Raw genomic sequence first — 14,513 nt, 5'->3', positions numbered from 1 at the left:
ATTTTTTTATTTTTTTTTTTATATTAATTAATTTAAGTGCACCTATTGCTGACAAACAATTAATAGCACATCTTGTATAATTGTTATCAGAAGCACTGCTTATAAAAATAATCAGCAGTTATACTTGACCTGACGGTCACAGTATTTGTTGCGAAGAGGAAACTAATGATATAAAGCTACTTGCATGTGGCTATGGTATTGTGGAACTTGTTCATTCATTCAATTCATTCATTCATTCAATATCTGTAACCACTTATCCAGTTCAGGGTAGCAGTGGGCCCAGAGTTTACCTGGAATCATTGGGTGCTATTGTGGACCTGTATTGTTTTTAAAAAAAATGGATGACATTGGGATGAGTTGGAATGGCTTTTGCAATCCAGAATTAATCATTAAACATCAGTCACTGACCTCACTAATGAGAGATCTAGTAGGGCATTTTTCTGCATTATAGTCAATGTTAGGAGGGTTACTTTTAAAATGTATTCAAAATACATGCCCAGTGTCAAACAACCACACCAAAAGGTTGTTCACAAGAGCTTAAGCTACAGACCAAAAGTCATAAGAAGCATCTTAGTTTAAGACGCTTCTTTGGATGTGGAGTCTGAAAGCAAGTTATAGCTGACAAACAGAGGTTGCACTAAACAATATCTCACATTTTTTTTTTCTTGCTTAAAAGTGAAATACTGCTTGAATTTCCAAAAAAAATTAAGGCATTTCTCTCCTGACCTTGTCATACCAGCTATATGACTTCAAGTGAGCAGGCAACTAACGGACGGTATAAAGTCAGTTTCTGGTATAAAGTGCAGAGGAAGTGTGTACACACTGAACGCTCAGCACCTGCTAAAACAAGTCAAAATATAGTATTTCTGCACCATGCCACATGTAACAATTTTATCCTTGTGTTAAAAAGATAATTTAAGTTATGTAATGACATCATTTTTGGGAGTAGGATCATGCCAAAACTCCCCTCAGCCCTATATATACACTGTGAACTCATGTCATTTCCTTGTCAAACAAACTCACAGCTATTGGCTCATGCGATGGACCTCGATTTGAATGCTTTGCAATGTGAGCTCGCTTCTCTGCTCTGGTTTCGTTTCTGCTGATCCTCTACCACATTTGGAGCTGTGGAGCTTGGAGGGATGGGGGTATCAGGTGTAACCATGGCTGAATGCAGCTCCAAATATGAGGCAAGTCATGCATTAGAGGGCTGCATTAATATTGTTACCTGAGTTGCTTTAGAAACAGACTTATAATCTGCAATATTTCTGCACAGTACCAGGGAACTAGTTTGCCTACAATGCTCGCCGAGATGATGGCATTTGTGAAAATATCGGAACAGAAGCAGGCAGCACATTTAAGCATTAATTTTGACACGACTCAGCAGCTCTCCCTGCCTCAAGCTTTCCTGCTCACACCCCCTCTACAGGTGCTGTGGGCCTGCCTCTTGCCCTGCACTTGGGGTAATCAACAGTTTCTTTGCTGCACTGTTTCCTCGTTGTCGATTCGCTTCTCATAATCCCACCCCTCCCATCATCATCCCAACCCCTTCCTTTGCTGCCACGCCACTCCAACAGCTTGCATGCTCTTGTTGACCTTCATCCCAACCCCTCCACTTTACAGCAGTGTTGACCCCTCCCCACTTTACCTTGTCCTGACCCTTCTCCTCTGCTGCTGGCTTGCTCCCACCTTACAGCTCCAGCTCATACTTTCTCTCTTTTCAGGTACAGCTGTGGACAGTCATCCCAACCCCTCCCGTCTGCTGATGCACTGCTCCCACTCTCCAGCTTTCCAGCTTGTGCTCTCTCTCTCTCTTCAAGTGGTGCTGTGGACCCTCATCCCCACCCCAACCCCTTTTGCTGCGATACTCCTAGTCTCTGACTTTCCAGCTCATTCTCTTTTCTTTTTTCTTTGTCCTAACCCCCTCCCCTTTGTGGCTGTTCTGTACCCTGCCTCTTCCTTTACAGCCCATCCTGTCTCATGTTTTGGGCCTTTGTCCTAATCCCGTTCCGATTGTGGTTTCACTGCATCTCCCATTGCCACTCCCTTTACAGCCAAACCTCTCTCGTGCTGCTGACCTTGGTCTCAACCCCCGCTCTGTGGTCGTGATGCCTCCTACTTCTTCTCCTACAGCTTGCACTCTCTCCTGAGAAGCTGCTGTGGACCTTCGTCCTTATGCCCTCACCTTCACAACCACGCAGCACGCATCTACTGTATGGCTCATGCTCTCTCCTGCTGTGGTTCTTGTTCCTCCCTCTCCGCTTTGCAGCTACACTGCTCCCAGCCCTAGCTTTGCAGCTCACGCTTTCTCCTACAACACCCCTTCAACCCGACATCTCTCCTTTGCAGCTACACTGTTCCCAGCCTCTACTTTTACAGCCCTTGGTCTGTCCTCAGGTACTGCTGTGGAGCTTCATCCTATCCTCTCCTCTTGGCAGCTGCACTAGTGCCACTGAGTACCTTCATCCCTATCTCTGCTCTAGCGACCAAACCACACCCTGCCTCTTATGGTACAGTTTGCACTCTCTCCTCCGGCAGCTGTGGGCCTTCAAACCGACCTTTCCCCTTTTGCAGCTACACTGCTCCCAGCCCCTAATTTCCAGCTCAAGCTCTTTCCTCAGACGATGACGTGGACCAGCCCCCTGCCCGGCACTCCAAGCACTCCACATTTCCTGGACGTCTTCCTCAAATTCAGTGCACCCTCTCAAAGTACATTAAAGCAGCAAAATACTTTAATTTAATCCATTAATTTTACATGTAACAGCATTTAAAAAACTAAATATAAGTAACTGTATTCTGTTACAGTTACAATGAAAAGAGACAGTATTCAGAATACAGTTACAGCACTGTAAGTCCCCAACACTGCTTGCAGGTGTTCATAAATATACACTTAAAAATTCCTATAACATTAATAATAACTGGGTGCAAGGTTGATTCCTCAAACAACACTGAGTTACACTGCATTTAATTGATTTAGAAATATTTTCAAAATTGAAGAATTACCCTCTAACGCCCTCAATATCAGAAGAAACTTTAGATGATTACGTATTAACAAACATTTGGAAACACATCGGAACATTCTGATGTCTGTATTCCTGAAAATGAGAAGAGAGTGAACTATTTGTTTCCCTGAACTTTGTCCAGTTCACTATCAGAGAGGACATTGAACTCTTTTTTACACGTCAGAAACAAGGAATTTGCAGTTTTCATCCCAGTGATATAAGAAAAGAAAACCTACATAATTTCAGGTTTTCTGAGTCTGAGTTTGCTCCACCTTTCAGACAGGACCTACTGTAAATTTGTGCTGACTTGCTCATACTGACACAATCACTTTTTAATTCACATGGAAGTTTATTGTTTACATTATCCATGATATCTAAGTCTTTAGGTACATTATAGAACTACTACGGTGTAACATCAAATATCTGCAAGATATTTCTTAGCATAAGACATTTGGGAAACATTACTAAATTTGCAGCTTTCCAGTAGTTTCAGCAGAAGGTCTCTTTGGGGGAAAAAAATGACTCTCAGAATCATTGATTAGAAGAACTAACACGTGTCTTGATGCTAATACTGCCCCTAACTCTATAGGTCTAAATGTAGGCTTAAAAATGTTTTTCAAAATGTTTGGCGTAAAATGCTGCATTGAAGCTGCTGACTCAGATATCTTAATAATGGGACAAACCAGGCGAAGGGTATTTATTACAAAACAATGTTGGGGGAATGTGTCAGGATATTAGCAATTCATGTAATAAATTTGTGATGCTGTTTTTAGACACAAAAAAATTCCTTAGACATTTGATTACTATCATCACCACCGTAAACTATTCTGTTTCTCAAAACCATACCATCACACTAAATACCTCTGAGTAACATTATTTGAAATAATTTTTTTTCTGGTGGTCTTTATAGATGGAAGAAATGAGGAAAAAACTATGTTTGTGCCTCAACCTTTGGAATCAGAGTGTGACGCAAGATCTGGAAATTTCACCCCAATTTGTACTAGGTTTTAGTTTGTAATATGTGCTAGTGTTCTCCATGCTATGGAAATGTGAGCAGTGTTGTAGTGAATAACAGGAGTGTTCAATTATGGAGCCTAGTATGCCAGAGAGAAGAAAATAATATACATATGTGTGTGTGATTTGAAAAATGTGTGCACATTCTTGGCCTAAATTTCTTCATTTTTACAGGACTGTGAGTAAAAATATATTATTTTCAGGAACAATTCAATTCACATGAATGTTTACTTTTATATGTAGTGATGTTTTATTAATTAACAAAAGTTTTCTCGTTTTCTTCAAAAGGTGTGCAAAAGGAACTTGATTTTGCCTCATGGCATTTGAACTGTGTGGGCATTTTATTTCAGAAAGACATAAAAAGTGCTGTGAATAATTTGTGGTATAATTTGCATATGTTACATAAATGAGGAAGAGTATTAATTTGCATTTGATATATTAACATGCTGGGTGGCACGGTGGTGCAGCAGGTGGTGTCGCGGTCACACAGTTCGATTCCCGCTCCGGGTGACTGTCTGTGAGGAGTGTGGTGTGTTCTCCCTGTGTCTGCGTGGGTTTCCTCCGGGTGACTCTCTGTGAGGAGTGTGGTGTGTTCTCCCTGTGTCTGCGTGGGTTTCCTCCGGATGACTGTCTGTGAGGAGTGTGGTGTGTTCTCCCTGTGTCTGCGTGGGTTTCCTCTGAGTGACTGTCTGTGAGGAGTGTGGTGTGTTCTCCCTGTGTCTGCGTGGGTTTCCTCTGAGTGACTGACTGTGAGGAGTTGGTGTGTTCTCCCTGTGTCTGCGTGGGTTTCCTCCGGGTGACTGTCTGTGAGGAGTGTGGTGTGTTCTCCCTGTGTCTGCGTGGGTTTCCTCCGGATGACTGTCTGTGAGGAGTGTGGTGTGTTCTCCCTGTGTCCGCGTGGGTTTCCTCCGGGTGACTGTCTGTGAGGAGTGTGGTGTGTTCTCCCTGTGTCTGCGTGGGTTTCCTCCGGGTGACTGTCTGTGAGGAGTTGGTGTGTTCTCCTCGTGTCCGCGTGGGTATCCTCCGGGTGCTCCGGTTTCCTCCCACAGTCCAAAAACACATGTTGGTAGGTGAATTGGTGAGTCAGTGTCCGTAGGTGTGAGTGTGTGAGTGAATGCGTGTGTGTTGCCCTGTGAAGGACTGGAGCTCTCTCCAGGGTGTATTCCCACCTTGCGCCCACTCTGGACCCACTGCAACCCTGAACTGGATAAGCGGTTACAGATGAATGAATGAATGAATGAATGAATATTAACATGCTTATTTGCAAGACAGTAGTGTGTGGCAGACCCAACAAGATTATATTTACCAGCATGTACTGGAACATCAAGTAAATAAATAAATAAATAAATAAATAAATAATAATAATAATAATAATAATAATAATAATAATAATAATAAAGTGAATTTAAAAAAAAAGAATTTGAAAAATTTGGGAAGGGGAGAAGAAACGTACGTAAAAATTGAAAGTTGTCCCTTACGGGGTCCGATGGGAAGCGGGAGTGAAAAAATGCAAACTCTTGGTTGATTCACATGACTGGCTTTAGCTGCTTTTGTTGGGTTTCTTTGGAGGCTGAGGCCCATGTGATGCGGCTGAAGAGGCCCGGGGCAGAGGGCGCTGATACGGTGGAGATTATGGCGCCTCCCCGCGGTTCTTTTGGACTTCTGAGAGCCTGCAAAGAAGTGACTGCTTTCATCAACAGTGTGCGGGGCTGGATAAGGTGGGAACAGTCGAATTTCAATGTGATATAGCTTGGATTTTTCGGGGGCGGTGCTTTACCGTAGACATCACTCTGAGGTGAAATTTGAGGGAAAAGAAAGTTACTTCAACTCCATGCGTCAGTGTTCAGGAGGTTCGTGCTGTTTTAAGGTGTTCTTCTCCGAGGGCATCTGAGATTTAACGAGAGAAAATGGACACAACCAACACATCCCTGCACCCGAGCTGCCTCGGAGATCCACCATTGGCCATCGACATCATTTTGCGTGAGTTTTCCCTTCGACCAGACCACAAAAAGTCGTTATTTTCCACGGGAATAGTAAAATATGTCCCTGTTTGATAGAATTATCGCTGTAGGTTTATGAATAAATGTCTAGCAGTTAATAAGTTTTAATCACCCACTAATTATTATTGAAATCTGGTTCAGTGAAATATAAGTTAACCCAATCAATGGATGAAATACAATGAACACATTAGAAATATTTATTATATGTATTCAGACCTATGGCTATTGCGTAATAATACATTTCAATTCAATTGTGAGAAAATAATTTCCAGTTTAACTTTTATTGAACATTGAAAAGAACTGTTTGTAGTTTACTATTCATAGTAAAAAAATGTTCTTTGCAACTAATAAAAAAATATAATCCTTTGTTAATAATCTTTATGAAATTTAGTTGAATTTCCTGTTGAATTAGTGACTTGTGGAATATTGTATATATTTTGGAGGGGTGTTAATACATCAATAATATCGTATCTATTATAAAGTTATTGATGTATTTACACACTAATTCAAAAAAATATAATAAGGGTTTCACAGAAATGGAACCCAAAGACCCAGGATTCAGAGTCAAAGACTTCTTTTATTACAACCTCCACACAAACCCAGGAACAAAGAGCTAATTCTGCCTTAATGATCTCGCTGATCTCATCTTTGTGTATGTTGCAATCTTTTTTTTTTCTTATTTTTTTTTTTAAAGAATTATAAAGGATTTTGTTTATTTAACTATTCTTTTGGTGTGGGAGCATGGTCACTGCCATACAGCTCCAGGGTCCAAGCACTTCTCTGGGCGGCTGTCTGTGATAACCTTGGTGTGCTGTCTCTGAGTTTGTGTGGGTTTCCTCTGGGTGCTAAGGTTTTCTCCCATGGTACAAAAACACATGTTGGTAGATGGATTGACTACTCAAAAGTGTCCATAGATGTGAGTGTGTGTCGCCCTGCGAAGGGCTGTTTTTTATTACTATCAAATATATATATGTATGTATAAATTCTAAATAAATGTCTCATCCCTTACATTTTATATCCGCTTTATCCCCTTCAGGTTCACAGAAATTCACTGGTTATTTTAGTAAACAAATGCAAATATACTGCTTTTAATGTCACCTGTTCAACCCCTAGTACCTTAGCAATATGGGTATGAATGTGTGTGGAGGAAGAGTGTTTTCTTCTCCATTAACTTCCACGGCTGAATTGCCCTTGATTAAGGGAACTTACCTGTAGCTACCCACTGCTGTCTGTGTGTGTGTGTGTGTGTGTGTGTGTGTGTACTGCCACAGATTTGTTAAGCCTGATGCCCCTCCTGAAAGAGAGGCATATGTTTTGTCCTGGCATGTATGACTCTACAGAACAATGTGTTTTTCACTGGTATTTTATCATAAGCATGTATTTCTTGGTACTGAATGCACATCTGGGAAAAGTGGGAATCTGCCAGTTTTATAAAAATACATTATCATTTTAATAAAAGACCTAGGTGAGGATGCCCATAACTGGCAGGCCTGGTTTGGTGTTAGTGCCTTTTAGCTAAGTAGGTGTTTACTGTGTGTGACTGTGTGTCGACTTTTAATGATGTCTCAAAATAACAAAAGTAATTTCCTAAATTGATGTGGATGTGAACAAATAAGGGATTTGGCTTAACGTATTCTCTTTCAGACTGCTCAAAGAAAGCCAAGAAGACAAACAGATGTTTTACATTAGTGGATCCTGTTTACTACATATTCACTCCTCTGAAATGCTGGCAGAGGAATAAGCCTTTTTGTTAGTTTGTTTTTTAAAAGTCTAACTTTGTATTTCTGCGCAAGTACCCTTAGGCTATTCTTTTTTGCTTTTTTAATAAATATCAGTTCCAACATGTGAACAGTAATTTCTTCAGGAGTGCCCAGTTGGCCAGGAAATGAGACATGTAGAGACTGTGACGGAGTCACTGACTAATGTTTACACATGAAAAAGTATGCCTCAGTTGATAACAAATAATTTATATGAATGTGAGAATTCATGTATTTAATTAATTAAAAAAACACTTTTTTCTCTCTCTAACACAAATTATTGAATTATCTATTCAATTTGTGCCCTTTTCAGGGAATGAAAACTGTTTTTTTTTTTCTAGAATTGAATGATTGCATAGATTTAAATTCAGTAAATTTTTCCAATGTTTAAACATTAATTTTTTCGATATTGCTGTTTTGTTGTAGAGCTGGACATATTTGGGATCAGCCTGTACTCTGTCCTGACATTCATGGCTCTGATTTCAATGCTGATATACATTGAAGAATGCATATACATCTACAGGAATGTGACCTCCAATAAGAAGAGTGCCATCATCTGGGTTAATGGAGCTGCACCGGTGAGTTTTCCTGACTTTGAAATGAGGCAGCTTCCTCAGACATTACTAGTGACTCGTGCTCTGACTGAATATTGAGAAAGATTATTTGTTTCTTTTGTAGGTTATTGGTACAATGTCCTGCCTGGGCATGTGGATACCCCGCGCCACCATGTTCACAGACATGACCTCAGCCACGTGAGTTACCCAAAGCATTGAAAACATCATGCTCTGACAAGCATAGATTAATCATCAAAAGTTTTATGGCTCATTTGATGATTCTAAAAAGACTTAGGCTTACGGCAAGAACAATTTTTTATAAAAGTCTTGAGGTGAAAACAGAGAAATCATGCAAAATAAACAGTTTACATTATATTTTTTAGTATTATATACTGTAATAGTTTTCGTTTTAAAATAAAAGAAGGAAATTGTGTATTTTAAGTGTTAATTGCTTTAGAATTTTTGAATCTTTGCTTGGTTTGTTACTGTCCAATGTCCTTCTCATTGTTTGACTTTTTTGTAGAAATGATTCTATAACTAAACAATGAAAAATAGCTCTGGATTTTCTCAGACTTTGTGTTTGTGCATGTCTCAGAACAGTAAAATTGAGCATTCTGTTGCCCTTTTTGTAGCTATTTTGCAATTGTAGTGTTTAAATTCCTCATCCTAATGATTGAGGAATGTGGAGGAGATGAAGCATTTCTTAAACGGTCAGCAAAGAAAACCTTCAAGATCAGCACTGGACCCTGCTGCTGCTGCTGTCCCTGCCTGCCCCGTGTGTCAGTCACCAGGTAACTAACACAGTCACAGGCAGAGGGAGGGACCTCTGTGTTTACTGCAATGTTCTGGTTATATACAACACATGGACAAATTCTAAGAATGTAACATGGCTCCAAATTATGAATTGCTCTGTCCACTGGGTGATTCAGTTCAATTCCACAGGATTCACCTAGAAGGCTTATGCAACATGTTCAAACCTTTAAGGCAGTTTTTAATTTACAGCATACAACAAATTTGAGCACACCCCTATTTAATAACCCTAGAAAACCAATAATGTAAGAAGACCATTACTATCAAATTTGGACAAAATGCAAAACTACGGTTTGCAAAAGACTGATGAAGTTTGGCAGCACATTCTTTGGTCGGATGAAACTAAATTAAATTATTTTGATTAGATTAGATTGGGGCTCTGGGTGACTGTCTGTGAGGAGTGTGGTGTGTTCTCCCTGTGTCTGCGTGGGTTTCCTCCGAGTGACTGTCTGTGAGGAGTGTGGTGTGTTCTTTCTGTGTCTGCGTGGGTTTCCTCTGAGTGACTGTCTGTGAGGAGTGTGGTGTGTTCTCCCTGTGTCTGCGTGGGTTTCCTCTGAGTGACTGTCTGTGAGGAGTGTGGTGTGTTCTCCCTGTGTCTGCGTGGGTTTCCTCCGAGTGACTGTCTGTGAGGAGTGTGGTGTGTTCTCCCTGTGTCTGCGTGGGTTTCCTCTGAGTGACTGACTGTGAGGAGTGTGGTGTGTTCTCCCTGTGTCTGCGTGGGTTGCCTCCGGGTGACTGTCTGTGAGGAGTGCGGTGTGTTCTTCCTGTGTCCGTGTAGGTTTCCTCCAGGTGCTCCGGTTTCCTCCCACGGTCCAAAAACACACGTTGGTAGGTGGATTGGTGACTCAAAAGTGTCTGTAGCTGTGAGTGTGTGAGTGAATGTGTGTGTATCTGTTTTGCCCTGTGAAGGATTGGCGCCCCCTCCAGGGTGTGTTTCTGCATTGCGCCCAATGATTTCAGGTGGGCTCTGGACCCACCATGACCCTGAACTGGATAAGAGTTACAGATAATGAATGAATGAATGAAAAATATAGATTGGATTAGAATTAGAAGCAGTGTAGTATACGAATATGAATTTGTAGTAGTAGTCTTCCAGTGTTTTCAGTTTATTCTCATTTGTCTCCATGTGGTTGAGTACCACACATGGTGGCTTATTTACCTGTATTTTTCCAATGTGTTTTAACTTGATAGGTTTGGTGTTCCCTTCTAATACAGGGATACGTGTTACGGTTATCCTGAGTGAGGGATTATGTATTACACATAGGTGAAGTTGTTTGAACCATTCTGGACTGTTCTTTTTGATATGACAGTATGGATTACCATTGTTCGCCAGTTGTTGGAATACTTCCCTGATTTAAAGCTTACTACTACAGAATTTGATCTGGGTGAATGTTCTTCTGGCCATTCAACTTTGGGCCCTCTGCCAGTATTTGATAGAGTGGTCAGTCAGTGACATCACGGGGTCAATGTAACTTCAAAAGATGTGGATCAAAGGAATTATGTCATCAGAGCTTTCTCTAACCGTTTGTCTGATAGCCTTCTAACTTTAATCTTAGTCTTATCTGAGCAGTTTTCACTTCACCACTGTTAATTAGACTATAAACAATAAGCTTTTTCTACTGTAATGCCACTATCTTTGTTAACCAAAGGAGGAGTTTCCTATCACTTTTGCTTTGGACCGGCTCATTAATTGTGTGAACCTGAAGTTCTGGTAGGGCTAAACAATTTGGGGAAAATATGTAATTACAGTTTTTTGAGCAGCATTGAGAATGTGATTTCTTTTCTAAAAATCAAGGTCCAGGTCTGTTCTTATAGCCACAAAAATCAAGAAGATTTGGCTTGAACCTTGAGCACTGAATGTAGTGAGAGATTGACACTATTTAGTTATGTACAGTTGCAATACAAATATTTACCCCCCATTGCAAACAAGGTTTATGTTTAAATGTATAAACACTGAGTTGTTTGAAATAAAGGAATCATACAAACACCAAACTGTTTTTTTATGTTCAACACATAATGCCACCTTTAATAACTACAGCGTGTCTGAGAATTATTCAACCCCTTCATGACCTTTATTACTTAGTAGGGTTTTGACTTGCTACAAACATGATGCATAGCCAGATAACAGCTTCTGGCAGCATTCCTGAGGAAAACCCATTCTTCATTAGCAATGTCTTTATCCCACCAAAGGCTTTCTATGGGGATCGGCTCAGGCAAATTTGACTGCCACTCCAGTGTCTTTCAAGAATCTTTTTGAAACCAAGCCTTGGCTGACTGTGAGGTATGCTCTGTATCATTGTCCTGTTGGAAAGTCCAAAGATGCCCAAGCATCTTGGTGTTTTCTCCCAGGATTACCTCATATTTGATTGAATCCATTATTAGCTGCGTTGAGTTTGATTGGATTATTGAAAATAGTTGAAGGTTTGTAAATTTTCTTTGTAAACATAAATTCCAGTGGGGGTTGAATAATTAAAGTTATAGAAGCTAAATGTCCCCCATTTAAAACTTGATGATGTAAGCTAGAATTAAAATGGCAGCTCTTGTCATTTGAAAATTGCACTCATTCAATAAACAATTAATCTTTGATTGTTAAATATTGGAGAGCTGCTTTGGTTCTGATCACTGTTGCTAAAAGCCTTATACAAATGTAATGAATTGAACTATATTGCCTGCTCTGCCTTTGATGGTCATGCACATATTCCCGAGTGCTGTTCAGCAGGTGGTGCTGTAGTTCTTTGTTGATGAGTTTGTTTATTTTGATAATTATCTGGTGCTCACAAAGCTGTTTTTACCGATGTCCTTTATTCAAGTTCAGTGTGCTAACTTTGTAAGACACATTATATTTACTAATTTGAGCTACTTCAAGGTGCACCCATTTTGGACACCCAGCTTATCTCAGTAGAAGCTTATAAAATTGAATGGTACACTCTGCAGTGTTTTTCTAAAGGTCAACTTGCTCAATGCCATACATCGGCAAAAGGATTACAGCACCTCCGTTACTGAACATGTGGAGCCAAGTTCTGTGGAGTAATGAAGCGTTGTGCTTTCTCTTAGGCAGTCTTTGTTCATTTTGAAGCTGGGTGCCTTTCAGTTTGCTGTTCTGAAGGTGGTCTTTACAATCCTCTCCATTGTACTGTGGACCAATGGCAATTTTAATGTTGCTGATGTAAGTTAGGAGCAGTATTAAGACAGTTTATTAATTTCTGTATTCATTAAGCAGTCCAAAATAGTTTGCTCTCTAATAAGTACAGCCATTGCCTTACTTCTTCCTCTCTTCCAGATGAAGATTACCGGTGCTGCTATCTGGATAAACCCTGGTGTGGGGGTACTCACCATCATTGCTTTATGGCCTGTTGCCATCATGTTCATGCATGTGCGGAACACATTACGCAGTCTGAAGATCATTCCTAAGTATGCCATGTATCAAGTGAGTATCAATTGCATTGTAGCTATTGTATAAGACATTTAATAATTTAATGTATTTTTTTTAAATGTATTTTTATTTGGAATTATTCACTCATTTTTATCTGCCCCATAGTTGGTGCTAATCCTCAGTCAGCTGCAGTCTGCCATCATTAATATTTTGGCCATGAATGGAACCATTGCATGTGCACCCCCTTTCTCCTCCAAGGCTCGAGGTTACAGTAAGTGAAAATTATGGTTACAGCAATAGAAACACCATCTTGTACTTAGACTCAGGCTGCTGTAACTTTCACCTACATCACACAGGATTACAGTACCTATGAGGTTAAGAAAGTGGCTGTATAATTTTGTTTAAGAAGGGTTTTTCGAACACAATTATACAACCACTTTCTTAACTTCATCTCTATACCCTTTGTGTGTTTTATATTGTGAACAATTGCATTTTGAAAAAACTTCAGCCTGTTACACTGTACAATCAGCGCTCTGCAGGATTTTCACGTCACGATTTAGTACCTACTCAGCACGGTTGCAACCCGACGCGAGCAGGGACTGTAAAAGTACCTGGTTCCAGGGACCAGGTACCAGATTGGATCAGTGGAAAAGGGGGGAGCCGAGTTGAGTAAAGTCGTGTGGGTTCCATACAGTGGAAAAGTGCCATTACAACAATATGGACCTAGTGTCAATATGTCTACACGACATAAACAGACATTCCATTTACTATCTAAATGTATGGAAAGCACACGAGTCCAACTATGGGCCATTGTTTGAAGATGGCAAGGTCCATACCTGGCCACGCCACAAGCATATTGACCTTAGGTTTGATCAGCTGATTGCATGCTTTTCAAAGGAGGTTATAAAAGAACTGAACGTCTGTTCCACAATGGGTGACACCTGAGCTGCCGAATTCACTAGTTATAAGACTTTTGGGCAGATTTATAGTGTACGTCTCTATACATTAATTGTACAGGTATTTGGAATCCCTTAACAAACACTCTGTTTCTCTCTCTCTTTCTTATTTCAGTGATGAGTCAGCAGTTGCTGATATTGGAGATGTTCATCATCACACTTGTCACTCGGATGTTGTACAGACGCCAGTATAATCCCTTACCAGAGGAGGACAATGACGAGCAGAAAAAGATGATTTCCTCAGAAAATCAAGCAAATTCAGTCTAATGAGAAGCAGCCAATAATCTACTATCAGGTGGAATACATCCAGGTCCAAATCACAGGAACACAGACAAAAATTGTTTATCATCAAGTCAGTGGCACATATGTTTTAGACAGTTACCATGTACAAATATAGTGTTGTCTTGTGTCAGTGATGGAAAGCATTTGGTATTCTCAATTTCTTTATTATTTCATTTCTGATTATGGCATAAACTGTGTTTATGTTTTCTTTTGTATTTTTTTAATATATTTGACAATAAACTGCAGAGGCTATTTGTAAACCTTACACTGTACAAAGTGTTCTGATAAATATTTTATCCATGATGCAGGAATGTGTTAAATACCTGCTTTATTTCCATTTCTCCCACAAATTACAATAAATAAGAATTTTTAAACATGATTTTTTTTCTGTTTTGATATATGTAAATTCTCTTGTCAATACAAATAACGAAATGTAAAGTATTTCTAACATGCTGGTACTCTTTAATATGTCACAAAAATAATTTGATTCCAACTGATCTTTACACAGTGACCAATTTAAAAAAAGCGCTCTTAACTGGTTCAGGTAAGACTTGAACATATATTGTGGACGTGCTGAACTGTACAGGTGGCCTAATTCACATGGTTATATAGTCATCCATGTCATGTAGGAATCGGTTCTTTTGAACATTTAATTTCCATCAATGAACCGGTCGAACCGATTCACAGGTACTAACCTAAGCAAACATCTATGTATTGTTTCTGGAAAAAATACAGTGCAGCTTAAGTGTAAAGCTGAAATGGTAT

At 39.9% G+C, this 14,513-nt stretch overlaps 1 protein-coding gene across 1 annotated transcript; it reads left to right on the top strand.

The window, feature by feature from the left end:
* Positions 1–5,716: 5,716 nt before the first annotated feature.
* slc51a (solute carrier family 51 member A) lies at positions 5,717–14,120 on the top strand. The gene is made up of 8 exons (XM_066678061.1): positions 5,717–5,996; positions 8,200–8,351; positions 8,452–8,525; positions 8,960–9,118; positions 12,192–12,303; positions 12,418–12,564; positions 12,676–12,781; positions 13,582–14,120. The coding sequence occupies exons 1-8, from the start codon at positions 5,924–5,926 to the stop codon at positions 13,731–13,733; spliced, it is 975 nt and encodes a 324-aa protein (XP_066534158.1). The 5' UTR covers positions 5,717–5,923; the 3' UTR covers positions 13,734–14,120.
* The last annotated feature ends 393 nt before the right edge of the window (positions 14,121–14,513 follow it).

The sequence above is a fragment of the Hoplias malabaricus genome, chromosome 1, assembly GCF_029633855.1.
Source record: "Hoplias malabaricus isolate fHopMal1 chromosome 1, fHopMal1.hap1, whole genome shotgun sequence".
Lineage (NCBI taxonomy): Eukaryota > Metazoa > Chordata > Actinopteri > Characiformes > Erythrinidae > Hoplias > Hoplias malabaricus.
The sequence above is the reverse complement of the archived record's forward strand: the minus strand, read 5'-3'. Positions and strand labels throughout refer to the sequence as shown.